The sequence below is a fragment of the Sprattus sprattus genome (assembly GCF_963457725.1).
Source record: "Sprattus sprattus genome assembly, chromosome: 17".
Lineage (NCBI taxonomy): Eukaryota > Metazoa > Chordata > Actinopteri > Clupeiformes > Clupeidae > Sprattus > Sprattus sprattus.
In genome coordinates, this window is record NC_137915.1 from 7,411,086 (window position 1) to 7,429,181 (window position 18,096).

Genomic DNA, 18,096 nt, shown 5'->3' on the forward strand with positions numbered 1-18,096 from the left:
GCTTATAGACACACACCAATTTCCAATTGGAGTGTAACACTTGTTTAATGAGCGCCAAGCATCGACAGCTCTCTATGCACAGTGACTACACAGTACACAAACACAATTAAAGCTTGAGAAATTAATTTCATCATGTCTGTTTGCAGGTTAACAGGTTGAACCCCCTCCCCCCCTCCCTTTTTTTTTGTCAACTACATTGTAGAGAAAATGTGGTCGAATCATTGTATGAGTTTGTTTTATACCAGTGACTGCCAACAGAGATACATGGGTCATTGTTTGCCATTGACCCCCAATAGCTAAATACCTTTTGAAGAAAGTGAGAGTAGTTCTGACTTCGGGAGTATGGGCCAAATTGAGAACTGATTCATTTTCATTTAATAGTGCTTTATATTTCTATGATTATATGTCTAAAGTAGTGTCTCACTACATGAGATGTATTGTTTTATTGTGTAAGAATTAATTCTCATGAGGAGGTAAACATTGCCCTCTCGTGGTGACTTTAAGCAACTGCCATGCCTGGCTATGAATCTGATTGATGAATCTGACATGATGTAAGTTTCATTATATATCATAAATGATGAGTTATACAAATGCAACTTAACCTGCAGTTACGATTGTACTTAATAAGAAAAATATATGTCCAGCCCCCTTAGGGCATACTGAATTAGTATTTGGAACCAACCAGATTCACGTCTTGATCCTGTTTTGGGACACTTGTTTGCAAGACAAAGAAAACCTGTGAAGAAACTTGACAGTCCATGAGCCAGTTAATGCCTTAAACAAGTTCTTGACCAGCACGGTCAATGTGAAAAGCAGGGCATTAAATCATGCTATTTTTAGTTGCACTGGCCTGTGTCCCTGAACCTATGAGTCACCCCCCTGGACTATGCTGGCTGTGACGGCCAGTTGTCCCTAGCTTGTGGAAGCTGTTGAGGCATAAAAGAGACGAAGGGGCTGAGAGCAGCTTTAGAATGAATCTCTCCTTTGTCATTGCAACCAAAAAAAGGACAAATTCATTCATGCATATGCATTTGTGTATTTTTATTTTACATTTGAATTTTGCTGTAGTATTTCTTTACAACTAATTAATCACACAATATGCTGTGATTAATGGCTTTTTTTCTTCTTACGACTGAAGTTTGTAATGATGGATATTTAAGTGTAAAATCACAGAATACATTTAGAATAAACGCAATTAAATGTAATGTAAAATGATGCACAAACGCAAATACGTGGACAATTTTTGTGCATGCAACAAGAATCTGTCACGAGTCCACTGGCATCTCCTTCAGGCAGTCAAGACGTAGAACAACTTGAACTGCGTAGAAAGCAGACTTGAGAACGTCAGTGGGGCGCATCACATGCCCAGGTCCCCCCTACATGGGCGAAGATCAGGTATCTCCCTCGTGTGTCCTGAATGCACACGGCTCACTGCATTCCCACACCTGGTCTGACCCCAGATCAGTGCGCAGCTATGAGTGTTTCCCTTCACAGGCTAGAACACCGTCTCAGGATCAGATACCAATGGACCATGGCCAGCACTGTACAGCCAAAGGGCAAGCAGGAGGCCCCCTGCTCCCACAGCTAGAGGGGGCTGAGGGTGGTGGTGGAATGATGCAACCAGCGTAGTTCTTGAATGCCAAATACCACATAACGGCTTCTTAAAACAGAGCAGAGTGACAGAGATAACGAGAGGCAAAGACAGACAGACAGATCAGTAAGGACGGTGTTTTCAACTCTTGAATTGCATCTCAGAAGGTAGGCTACTGTCCTCCATGCTCCTACTTTAGACAAGTAAAGTCAATGAACCAAAAAAGCTAAAAATATAATTTGCAGTTGCTCTGACTGGCAGCTAACGTTACATTATTTTATTTAAATAATGACTAACCATTACAAGATCATTTTCAGTAGGTCGTCAGACTGACACTGCTCAGGGTCCTTGATGTTGGTCTGTTTATAAAAGACAGAGTAAAGGAACAGTTAATGAAAGGGTGTTTTTCTCGCCTGATGATCACAGGTGTTCCAAATGTGTCACCTAATCACGATACGAAGGGTGATTGGTTAACATTTACAGGCCTTTTGAACAATCACCAAACCAAATCATGAAGGGCGGTTATTCAGAAGACGTTAAAATGTTACTCACTTGTGATTAAATGGCAATGAAAAAGTGTAGACGTTCGTAGGCTTGTTAAACAGGTGTCTAGTTCCCTGGGCAGTTAGCATAATTGATGCATTGCTCGAGTTTGTTCAAGAGGCTCGAATGTGATTAAGAATATTCACCGATAGGAGTAATCCGCTCGAAGAGCTCAGGATAAAACATTTGTAGTGTAACAGAGGGTAAATAGGCAGTGTGTAGTTTGTGTGCGGGTTATTATACGTCATATGTTTGTTGTTTCATTATATCAAATAGCACCCTGTGAGCTCGGTCCCCAGTTTTAAGAGCTAGAATAAAATTAAAGTCTACTTAATAAATCATTTTAAAAAATCAATTTAAAACCCAGTAAGATATCTTGCATAGGCCTACTTTATGGACCTTATCTAAACAAAGACATAAACGATTCAGAATCAATCAATCAATCAGTAACTTAAATATGTCTTGTAAATATAATTTTAAATTCAGGTTCAATATAGTTTATATCCTAAACATCTTATCTAAAGCTTATCTTATCTATGTTATATAAATCACAATTTAGGATCAAAATCAACACACAAATATCTAAACATGTGGAGCCAATCTCATTCAGAGATTCAGATTCAAAAGTTCTGATGATGATGAAAAGATGATGGTCCTTCCATGAGTTTGTCACACAACTGATAAGAAATATAAACTACCTTTTTGTCAATATAGAAAAGTGTGTTGTATGTATGTATGTATGTAGGCTACACCTCCTCAGCAGGACGATTTGTCACTGGTTGGCAGGGTAATGTTTTGGACTCTGTTGCCCCGGGTGATCACTAAGAGGAGAGACTTTTGAACTGGAGAAAAAGCCAAGGAGCAGCTAGCTGCCACAGCTAAACTCTTCCTAACAAAATGTTTTAAATGTCAAGGAAGTTGATGACTGCAGGCAAACGCTTTCTCTCTCTCCGTCTGTCGGCAGTAAAAAATCTCCAAAGACTGTAGCCCTTGCTGTAATTCTGTCTCTTCCTTTCATACTCTGTGAATCAGGGAAACACACAATAATAACACATTTATTCTATGTTTATGGATTTTAATGGGACCTTGGCAATTGTGATGTAAGCTATTGCCATAATAGACAAAACAAATATGTGTCTGTCAATGTAGGTAGAAATTATAAGAACTCTGGATCGGTGATAAAAATGACGTACAGTACAATTCATGTTTTAATTGATCTGAAAGTCATTGATGTCTTCTATGCTGTATGTAACAGGTCCCATAAGTCTAGCAAGAGGTGATACTGCTGTGTCGTCTGTAGTTGATGTCTCTTAAACGTGCTGTGTGAGTGAGCAAGCACACCTCATTTCTCATGTATGTCTGTCCTCCATCCCTGTTGCATTCCTTCCTAGTTTCTTTAATGTTTTTTTTTTGTTAAGAGGCAGGGGTTAGAACAGAGGTGTCAAACTCAAATACACAGAGGGCCGAAATAAAAAAAATGGGTGTAAGTCGAGGGCCGGACAGTGGGGCAAGCGCTCCCTAAATCAACGTATGCTACCAACACGGGGACAGTGCATTGTGGGACTTGCAGTATTAGTGGTGCGTTCGACATACCAGCGGCCGCGGCAGACAAGCTCTGGTAGATAAATAGATGGATATTTTATTAATCCTGAGGGAAAATTAGGCAAACCAAATAAAATGTCACCGTTGCTCATTCAAATCAATGGAACTTTTTGCAACATTCTGAGGAGCTGGCGGGCCAGATTTAATGGCTTGACGGGCCTGATCAGGCCCGCAGGACTTGAATTTGACACATGTGGGCTACAACATAAGAAAGAAATGAAGGAAGGAAGGGATGATTGACAAATAAAGAAAATGAGAGTAACCCATCTGTCCTTTCGTCCTCCATCTTCATTATGTCCTTCTTTCCTTCACGTTTTATTAAAGGGAGGGCCTAGATTGTAACGGAAGACAGGAAGGAAGAGAAAAGGTAAAAATGTTGTGTAGGGCCTAGACAACAACGTACTTTTTAAGGGTTAAGCAAAAACGCCAGAAACTCAGTACTTTTGTTACAGTAGGCCCATATTGTTAAAGGCCTAATTGTTTTGTTTTTTTATTAGTTATTGTTGCTGATGTCTTAATTGTGTAATCTATGAATTAAACTTCATCATAGCCATGTACGTATGTACGTATGTACACAAATAAGTTGTATGGTGTTCGCTACTATCCACAATCTTGGCTAGCCATAGATCTTGGAACGTATCCCCCTTCAAGTACAGGCCTAACTGAATATTACCTATTATCAATTATACCTATGCTTGTCTCCAATCATTTTCAGTATCTACTGATGGCCTGTTAGTGGGGCTTTATGTAGCCCACAGCACATCTCACACACGACCTTACTTTCCCAAAGGAATAGCCCTCACTGCAGCCAGATGTTCATTTTAAGGTAAGGAGTCTCAGCACTGTTGTGGGTCGGTGGTGCAGTTGCAGGTTTGTTCTTTGTTCAGGTTTGTTCTTCACTCGCTTTCTATTGCACATGATCATAACTCATGAAAGATGGACTCTGAAGGCAGGGTACAGGGTACATTAAGTATGGTATGCAAGTTGTATACAAATTGTTGAGTACCATTTTGACCCGATTAATTGTTCTTATGGATTGGATTTTACAAGAAGATAATGACTTGATATTTGTTAGCTACTGAATGTGTTTGATGCAGTGGATTTAATAAATTAAATTTTATATGGTCATCTCTTGTCATAGCTCAAGAAATAGGAAGCTGAATTCAGGGTACATGGACTAGGACATGCAAATTCAGAACATTTCAAATTGGTGACTAAATGTGTTTGATACTGATACTGATGAATTGTTACTGAATGCTATCCAAGGCTATCTCTGGTCTGGACCATATCGATGCAAACACTTTTCAGGGTTTTGAATTTTAGTTTTAAAGTTTTAAAATCATTTATAGTCCAGCAGTGTTATAATGTGAAGATCACATTTTACTGTATGTTTATGCATTTTACACTATTAAACTGTTAATGTAACACTAAAATGACAGTAAAATGGCAACCAAGCTGCTGACAGTATTATTCTGTAAAGCTTTTATTCTAGACAGTACAGTACTGTAATACTTTTTACTAAACTGTTGTTGATTATATACACTGCAGAATAACAGTTTAATGCTGGCAACTGTAGCTGCCAGCAGTTTACTGTAATTTAACAGGGAAAAGTATTCCAGTGTTAAAGGAGAGCTACTGTCCATTTGTTACGTTGTAAGACAAGACCTCTCCCCGCTATTACTTTGGACCCTTCCTTCATTCATCTTTCCTCTCTAACCACCCACAGTTTTCTTTGCCAAAACCTTTATACTTACCTCTTTTCCCCCCCCCATTTTTATGAATCAATTAAATGCAGGCAACCAGGCCCCAGAATCTGAGAATCTGCACTGTCTGCTCTCCAATAATGATGGAGGCTACCAGGAAATTCTAAGAGGGAATATTTACCATGATGAGGATGTAGCCAGTCTGAACCTGTTTTTCTGAAAGGGCAGTAGCGTCTATAACTTTTGAGAGAGGGGGAGGGTGGTTGTGCAAGTGTGCTGTGGCTGTAACCCTATATGCCTCCTCCACTGTGAGGAGACTTAGCCATGTGCATGCTGGGGTTGAGGCTTGATTCACACAATGACAATAGACATGAAACTAGTTTATATGTTTATATGTTGTTGTCATTAGTTTGGTTGTCTGCAGCTGTTCTTCTGAGACCTGTTTAAATGACAGCATGTTGCCATACATAGCCTATGGCTCTCATAAACAGAATAACATTGGCAACTTTAGGGAATTAGCCTGAGAAACCAGAGTGGATGGACATTAAAGACATTAATCTATTAGGCTATCACCTGCAGGTTGACCCCCCCCAGTTCTCCCTCGCTTAGCATGAACAGTCAGGCCTTTTGATAGGATAGCCTAGCCCACCACACAGGACAGTGCAATTAATTGTGGTCTTTGTGTCCTGTCTGTATTTACCCTTTTGTGTCATCCATTCCTGCCATTTGGAAGTCGATGGTAGACTCGAAGGAGATGTAGCCCTAATACGTGTCCACTCACACATGCAGAGCTATGGAGAGAATTGGGGTATTTGTTGTTACCAAGCTTTTAAAATCTAAGGACAATAAGACATAGTGGAATATGGAGCTAGAACTTGATAAACTACTAATGTACTGTCTAGCAAGCTAACAGCTAGGTTGCTAAAGGATTTGGACTTAGCAATTATGGAATCCTTTGTTACCAAGCAAACTATCCAATGTTATCCTTGTCTGTGATTTAAGAAAAAAGTACTACAAACAAACAGGTTGGCTTTGAAACATGTTGCCTTTGTGGGCTATACCTGCATGCATTCCTAAATACATCTGTGGCAGCTGTCAGGGAATAATCCTGAATATTTACTATGTTTTCTCAGAATAAATACACCACAAACCAGAGTAGAGTTTACTCAGACTGTTTACGCCCGGGCCCGGCAGAGAAGGTCAATTGTTTCAAATTGCCTCTGCCGTCCTTCTCAAACAGTTTCCTTTATTTGAAATGAGTGGTTACACAATATAGGAGTAAGAATATGCAGCTGCAGATGTCTAACTAACTTCTACCAGAGCAACAAGTCAGTTTCAAGTAATGGTATGACCTACTTTTCTTGTCATGTCATAAGAACATTCCTTGAGGTAATTGGTTTCACATTCTTGCTCTATTGATCTGGTTCTCTGTGGGAAGTTTTGAGCATTCCCTGTTAGTCAAAATATTCATGATAAAATATATGAATACTTTCTTTGACAGCATCCTAGGTATAAGCGAGACAATGGCCTTTGAGGTATTAATTATAGGCCTAGGAAAATATTGGACTTGTTGGAAGACTTCACCATGTATGAGTGTTTGTCAAGTCCATCTTTATGCTGATGACACTATTGTGTATTGTATTGCTGATTCTGTTCAACTTGCCATTGGGAACCTGCAACTTTCCTTAAATGCTCGTCGGGAAGCTCTTATTAATCTCAAACTAGTACAAGTAAGTTTATTAAAACAAAAATAATGTGGTTTACTAGCGCTACAAATGTTGATTATAACAGTTTGCATATATCTGCTGCAAATAGATCTATAACATGGGAGAGTCACTGGAAATAAAAATCTTGGCATCTGGCTTGGCGAGAAACGTACATTTGATTACCATATACACAATCATGTCAGTAAACTGCACCAAAAAATTGGCTTCTTTTACATAAGCAAATCCATCTTCCCTAAGAATAGTTATAAAAGGATTGTCGGAGCACTTTTCATGTCGGCTGAACCCTATCAAACCTGCTCAAAACTGGCTTTTGCTTGGACTTCCTGGAATGATCTTCTACATGCTCTTAAATTAATGGATAACTCAAATCTATGATCACAACCTGCCTCAATTTGAAACTATTTTAACAGATGTTTTTTTTTCTGGAAATTGTTATCTGTCTCTTGATGTTTTTGTCTATTTATGTATTATTGTTTTAGTTTGTTTCTTATGTATTATTGTTTTATGTATTATGTTTGTGAGTTTAATTTAAGACCTTGACAACAGTGAGGATGACAAATAGGCCTACTATGTAAGCTATTTTGTTGAATGACTCATGAACGTACTGCCGACAGTAGAACTTAGCACCTGAGTAATTAAATTCAAAAGTTTGATAATGATGACGTCAAACAAATACTTCGCGTGCCTAACAACTCCCTGTTCTAAAATCAGCGCAAACCACGGCCTCTTGGGGCTTATTGCTTAATGTATGCATAAATCTCTGGATTCATAACCATTGTTGTCTTGTTGTTCAATGGCTATTCTTAATATTGATTGCCAATTAATACCCTACATAAAGAGATGACTTTCAGATGTACAGTATCTCCGATGTCAAGGTAGCTATGCTTAAGTTTTTTTTTTTTTTTTTTAAATTAGAACAGTTTAGAATGTATAATTTAAGCTACACTTACCGTAGGTTGCGTTAACGCCAGCTATTTAAGTAAGGCCAGCGTACCCTTGTTTCCCTCTTGTTTTCCCTCTTTTTTCCCTGTTAGTAGAAGTTAAAAGTTAGAAAACGTTTTCTTTTTTTAGAAGTAACTGTTTCTTCCGTATACTATACTGTATAGTGACCTAATTTGGCACTGCCGTTAGATGCAGACCGCATGTAGTAGGAGGGGCATCATCATACTGTCGAAGGTTGACTGGGGAGGGGATAAGGGAAAGCGTTCCCAATTACAAGTTTTAAGACACAACATTTGTCAACACGAAGAGAGTCTGCAGTCACACTGCAATAGGACCGTGACAGCTGCGCCCATCCCTTCCAAAAACTGTTTGGTAACTAATGTTGTTAGCTGCTAGCTGTGTTGTTAACGAACAGAAACGTGTAACTTTTAACTATTGGCATTGATTTGGCTTCCGTCAATTAGGATAGCTCACTAAATTTATATTCGTTGTAGTCTGTCAAGAGATCTGTCAGTTAACTAACTAGCTAACGTTATTTGGCTAACATAATACATAATGTGTTTTAACTTTAGCGTCTAACCGTTTTGGTAAGCAAACTCGGTGGATACCTTGTAGTTTAGGCTACAAGCGAAAAACCTAACCAAATGCCTATTGTGAACACGTGAATTAACTTTTGTCTGATCGCAGAAATGCTTTTTTTCCCCAAACAGTTACAGCATAAAAACACGAGTGCATGCGTCGGTGTGCCTAGACTGCCAACCTGTGGATACAAAAGTGTACGTTACGTGAAGTTCACCAATTCAAACTCTTTGAAAGGTAAAATTCTCCCCATTCCTTTCTCTCCCGTCTCAGACTTTGGAGTGCATCTGCGAGACCATCTAAGCCACGACTAGATATCAGCACAAGGAAAATGACAGAAAACGGCGTCTTGCACCCGGAGAGGGTGCTTACCCTAGACACCATGAATCCCAACGTGAAACGGGTTGAATATGCAGTCCGCGGCCCTATTGTCCAGCGGGCTGTGCAGATCGAGAAGGAGCTGAAAGAGGTAACATTAACGTAAAGTGTTCTTGTAATCCTGCATTGTCAATATACTGGTTTCCGTTTATTAATCTATCTGTACTGAGTGACAGTGTATGCCATTCCTGGAGTTTGAGAGAAGATATGAGGTATGATGCCTTTTGCCTCTACCAGTATTTTCTATTCCAGAATAATATTCACACACTCCATTTCAGAGTATAACACAAATGTGAAATATTTCTGGTTACCACATGCATTTCTAAACTTGGCTTCGGAATACCCTTCCACTGTAAATAATGGGCGCATGATGCCTCCCTCCCACTGGACTCATTTCATTAGTTGGGTTTCTGTCATGCCATGCCATGTCATGACAATATTTGTTCACTCTGTTGACAGTAGATCTGTGACTGTACGAGATATTAATGCTGCTTCTACTATAAGTGCACTGACTGCCACCAGAGAACTCGAATGCAAGTAGCCTATCACAAGAGGTTTACGTTAAACAGTGAAGACACCGCCTCTGTGTATGATCCACTGCAGACTAGTATAGTTCTGTTTTTCTTTATGGGGTTTAATGACACAGCAGCTGTCAGTTCATTCCCTTGTCATTGCTAAGCCACTCCCGTTTTCTTATTTCCAAGTGATTCTCCCCAACTGTCATTGCTTACTTATTGTACATCACAGCTGGTTGCACATCCCTGCTGACCGCACAAAAAAGCATTGTTGGTTAATGATTCCAGAGGGACTCAACTGGGATTTAATGTTTAGAAGAGTTGCAAAGTGCACTTGTGCCATCGTACAACTCAAGACCAATGTCTGGACAAACCACTTTCACTGTGCTCATCAGTGCAGCCAAGTTGTTTTTTTTTTTTTATCTCTTTTGGAGATAGACAGAAGTTTTGTCAAGATAATTTTCTTCGGTTATTTCACTTCCTTAGAGAAAATACATAATGATCAGCAAAATCACTAGTTTGAGAAGGAAGAATGGAAGTGCTAGAAAGGTGTGTCCACATTTTTCAAATTCTAGTAGTAGTTTGAAGAGTGAAACCCGATAAAAAGGGCTTTTACACACTCTCCTGCAAAAACTGTGCTGAACTAACCTGTGTTTCTGTTAGATAGCGGGTGTGCCTCTGTATAGTGTGTGCGCGTGCATGTGTATACTTTTCAAACCCTGGCTCTCTTGGTCTCTGTCATTTTCAACAAAGACCCCACTGTGAGAAGCAGAAGAAGAACCCAGTTCTTTCTGGCACAGTGTAGAAACCTTAGGCTATAGTTTGTGCTCTATGGCAGCTCTGCAGTATGGTGCTCCTAAATGAGAGAATCGTTGCCTAGTAATTGCATTTTGGGTTACATAATCCAATAGGACTAGCTTCAAAGGAACCCTTTGTCACTGGCTGTCCTTTCCTAGCCTGCATGGAACCCCCTCCCCTATTGTAATACAGGCTTTTTTTTTGAGCCAGTGGGAATAATACACATGTCTTCCCATCAGACAGGGACAAACTGAACCTTTGCACAAGGAATGTCATTTCGATTTGAGCCTCGTAGGACAAACTTCAGTTGAGTCCTGACCTGATGAAGGCATTGTGAGCTGGACATCTGCAGTGAGCTTGGAGGTTCATGTCATCAGCCAGTCCTAATGCATAGGTCATATGGGGCAAAGCAGGAATGCCTGTGATGTGACTACTGTGACCAGCAAGGGGTAGGGGATGCTCAGAGTACTCAGGTATTCAATTTTCAAGTTTCAACATTAAGTACTCATTAATCCCGTGATGCTAGATCTCTCTTGCACTCAATCTGAAATGGAATAAAGTAATATGGGAATAGTTTTGCAATGGCAAACAGGAAAACATGAGGGTTTGTGGAGGGATATGTGATCTTCCAGCTATGAAAAGCACTAGATTGCCTTTGGCCTTCCGTCCGTCTCTCTCTTTCCCTGCATGCCTTTTTCTTTCCCACACTGGTATTTAAATTCACCCGTGGTCACTCCATGCCTAAATGGGGAGTCTGTGTCCCTGTGCCAGGGGTACCAGTGTGTCCAGCTTTGAGCTTTACAAGAGGCCAAGGGACTGGCCGCACAAAGCAGCTAATGAGAGGGAAGGCGATGGAAGTGTGTGTGTGTGTGTGTGTGTGTCTGTGCATAGATGTGTGTGTGTGTGTGTGTGTGTGTGTGTGTGTGTGTGTGTGCGCATAAGGGTGTGTGTGTGTGTGTGTGTTTGTATGGGAGAGGGAGAGAGCTGTGTGAGTTTGTTTGTGTGCAGAGTGCAGAGGTTTGTGAGAGAAGGAGATAATGCACAAGCTCCTCACTTAAGTCATATTTGATTTAGACTTTAGAATTAAATTCATCTGCGGAAGGCTAGCAGGAAATGTCCCCTCTTGTATAAGCCAAACCTGAATAGGATCAACAGATGAACTATGGCTATTATGGCAGAGGGCAGAAAAGAAAGTTGCATTTCTCTGTGCCTCTGCTCGTCACAGACGAAGGTGAGCAGGATACTCTCGCAAACAATGCAGACGCGATACCATGCAAACACAGCGAACTTCCCGTTTCAACTGGACAAAGTCTGCACACTCCCCCTAGACACTGGCCAATGATGGCACAGCAGGGTAGAGCCACTGCAGTTTGAGGGGCACAAGTTTGCATGTTGTTTTGACAAATGGTGGGGAGAGGGATTCAATTCTCACCTCGTCTTCCTTTTCAGAAGATACTGGGTTAGAAATGAACTGACTTTGCTCATAGTGGGAAACAGCTGGTTAAATTATTTATTTAATTGAATAACTTGTATAAGTTATTACGTCTTATTTTTGAGTATCCGTGTTTAATTTTTGTCTTTGTCAGCTTTTTATATAGCACTCCTTTCAAAACTAAGAGCTTTGCTATTTCTGTGGATATATTGGTGATAAAATCAGACAGCTGAACTACTGTTTCTACTGGCTTCTATTCCAATTGATTGTCAGTCACCACTGGTTATTTATTTGCACATTTGTCCCTTTTAAAGAGATTTTGTAGGGCGCGCCTTACAAAAGCATACTCAAATAGGCCTAAACATTGAGGGACAAGCTTACTTTCGTACTGAAAGTCACTGTAATAAAGTATCCACACACCGTCTAAGTCTGTGCAATACAGATTTGCAGAATATTTCCCACCTCTGGTAGTCTTTTCTGTGACCTATGAGTTCTAGTCATGCAGTTTAAGTGTTGGTGAATCAGATTGAATGGGATAATCTCTGTAGAAGAATAGGTGCAAGCAAGTATAATCCTGCATGACGTGACGCATCCCTGACGTGCAACAGCATTATGACTGCACCGGAAACTGCCAGGCCATTTGCAGTTTTCCCAAGATTGGTAGTCATGCAGTGTTTGTTTCCCAAGAAAGCAGGTGCTGAAACACTAGGGAACAAGCCCTTCATTTTTCATGAAGTTCGTTTGATGGAATTATTTAGATTTAGATTTGGGCATGGTTTCAGGGATAATACAGGGGTTCGCTACCACATACCAACAGATTAAGACTCAACAAAAGGAGCCTGTTTCCAAATTTAGGTTCCTTTAACAAACATTAAGGTGTGCTGCATAGTTTTAGGGAAAGTTATAATGTTGTTTTTCCTACTGACACCAGAAACTGTTAAGATTTTTGCTGCATTTCGACATCAATTCCTGAACTATTTTAAATGTATTATTTTACATTCTTGGCCACATTCCCTCACAGGCATGTCAATCATTTAAACTGTCAACATTATTTTTCTCATGTAGCAGGCCTTTTGGAAGCTCTAGGCACAGGGTAGATGGGATAGAACTTATTCCTTACAGTGAATTTGGTGACAATAATGCCAAAATCTTAACCGGGCTCTCGACTCTGAATTTCTCTCACCAACATGCTCTATTTCCAGTAGAACGAAGTAGGATATAATGTTAAAAGTGTAATGTAAGTCTGTTTACTAGCCTTCCTTCTCTTTCTCATACTCATGGTCAAATACTGTTTATGTTTTATTTTGCATTGTAACCAACTCTCAGATCACCTTTCTCATAATTTGTCTTCAGGGAGTGAAGAAGCCATTTACAGAAGTCCTTAGAGCCAATATTGGGGATTGCCATGCCATGGGTCAACGGCCAATCACTTTCCTCAGACAGGTGTGTGTCAACACGTAGCTTAAGCTCAAGAGCCACGTGCTGTATGATTGTAGTTATAGAATCTGGTGCTGTTATACTATCATTTTAATATTATTTTACCCCAATCTCTTCAGGTCTTAGCACTTTGCGCATATCCTGAACTTCTGGAGGATAACAAGTTTCCAGAGGACGCCAAAAGCAGAGCACGGCGCTTCCTGGCGGCCTGTGGAGGAGGAAGCATAGGTGAGAGTTTGCCTCCTACTCTGTTAGATTGACACCTGCATTTGCGTGGGTACTGTTTGTGTTTACATGTGTGTAACAGTGCACACATTGTAATTGTCCAGCCAGTTCACTGAATTACTGATGTCTTCTTTTCCTGCAATAAGGCAGCCAGCCTGACCCAAGGTATTCTTGACATGATTTAGCTATTGCTTGTCATGACAGCAACTTTTTTTTCTCAAAGCGAAGACAGTGTTGAAGGCTGTCATGGCTGTTCACAAGAAGCAACCTTAATTCCACTCAGAAATGCAACAGCAAATTATTAACGCCCAAAGTATCAAATAATGATGCAAATGTGCTAATTTGGTGAAGTAAATGTCAATATCATAAAGATTGTCTTATCCAGAATATTTCCATTTTGATGCCCTAATGTTGCTTTGGGCTCCTTTAACCAACAGAGCATGACTGAGAGAGGTGATACACATACAAAATGGAGATACTTTTCACTGAAGTCTCTAATCTGTACCAGAATGTATCCATTTCTTCTTTTGGTTGTTCTAAATAATTTCAGGCCTGGTGGCTTGGAACCGATGTGGTAGAGACACCTGTTTCCTCTTGCCTCATGGCCTGTCTCTGCTGTGTGTGTGTGTGTGTGTCTTAGGTGCATACAGTATGAGTCAGGGTATTGAACTGGTCAGACAAGATGTGGCTCGCTACATTGAGCGACGTGATGGCATCCCTTCCAACCCGGATAACATTTACCTCTCTTCTGGAGCCAGTGATGCCATCACGGTGAGAACAACCAGACGCACAATTGGGACTTGGGCCTGCTCCTCATGTGGAGTACATTATGGTTGTTAATGGTTCCTCTCTCTCCTCCCCCCCCCCGATCCTTCTCTTAGACCATGTTGAAACTTCTTATTTCTGGAGAGGGTGCTTCCAGGACGGGGGTGATGATCTCCAAACCCCAGTACCCTCTCTACTCTGCAGCCCTGGCCGACCTCGGGGGAGTGCAGATAAACTACTACCTGGATGAGGCCAAGAACTGGAGCCTGGACGCCAGCGAGCTGAGGCGGTCCCTAGCAGAGGCCAAGAAACATTGCACACCAAGGGCAATCTGTGTCATCAACCCTGGCAATCCAACTGGTAAACCGACCACCCCTCCAACACAAATGACAACCATGTTACAAGGCTGCGGATTTATCGGATCCCCCAAAAAGTTTTCTAAGTGGCAGAATCTACTTTTTCTTAGGATTTTTTAGGGTTAGGGTTAGAGTATAAGGCTAAAAACTAGGTCTCGGTATCCCTACCAATGCCTGAAAGTGGGTTACACTTCCTGTATGACGTCATATGACCCGGATATTGTACTTTTTTGGGATCCGAATAATCCGCAACCATGTTACAAAGCATGGAAATGACGTGTCCTCACCTCTGTTTCTGATAGGTCAGGTGCAGAGCAGGCAGTGTATTGAAGATGTGATTCGATTCGCTGCTGAGGAGAACCTCTTTCTGATGGCTGATGAGGTATGATATGGAGACATGGTTGACGTCTCACAATCCGAGCATGACTTGATGTGGATGCACTGAATATTTCGATGTGGATGTACTGGATTAACCCGTCAATTCTCTCACCCATGTTCAGGTGTACCAGGATAATATTTATGCAGAGGGTTGTGAATTTAACTCTTTTAAGAAGGTACTGTTTGAAATGGGACCCAAATACTCGAATAAAGTGGAGCTGGCTTCTTTCCACTCTACATCCAAATGCTACATGGGAGAGTGAGTACAATACGTCTTCCCATATCAGGCGTGTGTCCTCCACAAACAAATCACACCTTAATAATGCTTACTGTGTATACCCACTTTAAATAGTTAATTTCATCATCCCTATCGTATATAATGTATGCTATTGCACCCTTGAGTGTCTGACTGCTTGGCTTTCCTTCAGGTGTGGATTCCGAGGGGGCTACATGGAGCTCATAAACCTAGACCCCGATGTGAAGGTCCAGCTCACTAAGTTGGTTTCAGTCAGACTTTGCCCTCCTGTGACAGGGCAGGCCCTCTTAGACCTGGTGGTGAACCCTCCTCAGCCTGACGAGCCCTCCTACCCCACCTTTAAGAAGGTCCGACTCCTCGTATGCCACACTTCTGTGGTGCGCTGGTGTTCTGTATTGTTATTTTGTGGTACTAATCTGAAGACCGTGTGCTCAACAACAGGAACGAGCCGCTGTGCTAGCTGCCCTGGCTGACAAGGCCAAGATGGCAGAGGAGATATTTAACAAGGTCCCAGGGATCTCCTGTAATACAGTGCAAGGAGCCATGTATGCCTTCCCCAGGATTGAGCTGCCCCAGAAGGCTATCGAGGCAGCAAAGGTACATGCTGGTTGAGACCGACCCCCCCCCCCCCCCCCCGTCTTTACACAAGCACTTTTGAGATAAATCATAACTTGGTTTAGTATTTTAAATCCCTTCTGAATATTTCAATTCAATTTTATTTATATAGCGCCATAACAATACAATTGCCTCTAGGCGCTTTACAGAGCCCAGAGCCTGAACCCCATTAGTGCATGCACAATGGCAACAGGGGCAAGGAAAAACTCCTTGTTAGGCAGGAAAAAACCTTAATATATTTGCAATCCCATGCTCACTCTCTATCTTCCTGTGTCTGTATGTGTGTCTGCAGGAGAAGGGCCAGGCTCCGGACATGTTCTACTGTATGTCGCTGCTGGAGGAAAAGGGGATCTGTTTGGTTCCTGGCAGTGGTTTTGGCCAGAGGGAGGGGACATTTCACTTCAGGTTTCTATCTCTGCAGTACTTCCTCAACCACAGTTATCTTTGCCTCTCTGATTTCTCCCTGCTAAAAAGACTCTCAATATGTCTTCTTTCATTTCTGTGTGTATACAGGATGACCATACTTCCCCCTACTGAGACACTAAAGGTCGTCCTGCAAAAGATCGAGGAATTCCACCTGAAATTTACAGAGCAGTATTCTTAATCTACGCCCTGCTCATGTGACCTTCAGCCTGTCAAAGTGGATGAACAAGGGGGAGAGAAGTGTATCATCTGGTGCCTTAAGTTGCCATAACAGCAGAGTTCACACTCTTGAAATCCTCTCTGTTCCTGTGCTCCTTCTCTGGAACAGTTGGACTATCTGCTCTTGGATTTATAAAGTGCCTCTGGATTTTAAACCTTTAACATCAGCACTTTTTATTGAGCTACATGTCTTCACACTACTTCTGTTTAGTTTCATATCTTAACTCTGTGGTACTGTTTGTTTACTTGTCAGTGTTGTAAAATGTCTTCTTTTAATGTGAAATATGATGTCCAGGAAGGGAGTCTGATGCTATGCACAAAAGTGAAGACCATCTTGGTCTGTGACATCTCCAGGTTTCCTTAGGGCCAGTGCATCAGACTAATAGACATGGGGAATGTCTTGATAAATAAGCATTTGACAGCATTGTGACTGTCAAATCTATAAACAAGGGCCATCTCATATTAGGTGTTGGGCTATTAAAATATAGGTCACACAACCTAGTTTGATTTTCACCTTAAGGGCATTAGAGGCACATTGTTTTGTGTGATGAGATTATTGGAATCCATGTGTAATATATTTGTGACCTTTATTGCAAGGTAGTACTACGTGGCTGTGCCCTTTGCAAGGGAAGGGTGCGTGTTGTGTGTTTGAATGTGGTAAGGTATGTTTGACCGTTTTTAATAATAAAAATGTAATTTGTATTTCTTATGTAAACACTAGGAATAAAGGATTAATAGTTTGTGAACCCCAGCTATGTCTACATACTTTTTTTTTTATTGTAGATTTTTTGGTTTTGTTTTGATTTAAAATAATGGATTGCCACCATTAAAATCAAAACTGTACCTCCATCCACATTCTGAAATTTCACCAGCAAAGTTGGATATTTTAACATTTATGAGGTGTCAGGAATTGGCAGAGGCGGTGTTGGGAGTGAAATCAAGTGAAATGCATGGCAATGTAAGGGGGATGAGGGAGTTGGGAAAAGGACTCTTGAGCAGACATGTTACATCAGTCTTTGAGGATAAGAGAGAGGGGGCTAGGCCGAAGGGTGACAACAGCAACAGCTTAATATATCAGAAAATATAAAAAATATGCCATGATTGCAGATGAGCTCCATGTCCTTGGAATAGAATAGTATAGTTGGTAGCTGTTCTCCATGTTTCACTTATTGTCAAGGGCAATGTCCTTGAAGTTGGTGCTAGAATGTATGACTGATACGTGATCAGCGTAAGATCTGCTTATTTTTCTCAGCAACTAATCAGCATCCTTTTGAAAGTTGGGCACTTACAGCCACTCGTTGAAAGAAAAAAAACTTAAAAAAAAAAAAAAACTTAACAGACGATAAAGCGCGTAGAGGCAATGGTAGTGTTATGGCGCTATACAAATACAATTTCATTGAATTGCATATGCTGCCTGCTGTAGCGTAGGCGACGTGGTGATAGGTTATCCGCTAGAGGGCGGAGATGGTCAGAGAATGTCATGATCGTCTCAAGATTTTTCCTGCCTTCACAGAGATGTGAAAATGATTGTCTAATACTTATTTACACGCCTCATTCCAATTTTTCGACTCTAGATATTCGTCTGCAAAATCCTTAATACGCCGTAATGCGA

General features: G+C 41.0%; 1 protein-coding gene across 2 annotated transcripts; it reads left to right on the forward strand.

The window, feature by feature from the left end:
• Nucleotides 1-1,603: 1,603 nt before the first annotated feature.
• LOC308378366 (alanine aminotransferase 2-like) lies at nt 1,604-17,235 on the forward strand. Of its 2 annotated transcripts, XM_080855257.1 has the most exons (14): nt 1,717-1,758; nt 4,061-4,103; nt 4,527-4,562; nt 8,961-9,156; nt 13,164-13,253; nt 13,367-13,475; nt 14,113-14,243; nt 14,354-14,597; nt 14,896-14,975; nt 15,094-15,230; nt 15,400-15,574; nt 15,669-15,824; nt 16,135-16,247; nt 16,356-17,235. In XM_080855257.1, the coding sequence occupies exons 3-14, from the start codon at nt 4,549-4,551 to the stop codon at nt 16,444-16,446; spliced, it is 1,536 nt and encodes a 511-aa protein (XP_080711383.1). In that variant the 5' UTR covers nt 1,717-1,758; nt 4,061-4,103; nt 4,527-4,548; the 3' UTR covers nt 16,447-17,235. The 2 variants fall into 2 exon arrangements, with proteins under 2 accessions (XP_080711384.1, XP_080711383.1); XM_080855258.1 differs by lacking the exons at nt 4,061-4,103; nt 4,527-4,562 and having other exon boundaries at nt 1,604-1,758.
• Nucleotides 17,236-18,096: the final 861 nt, after the last annotated feature.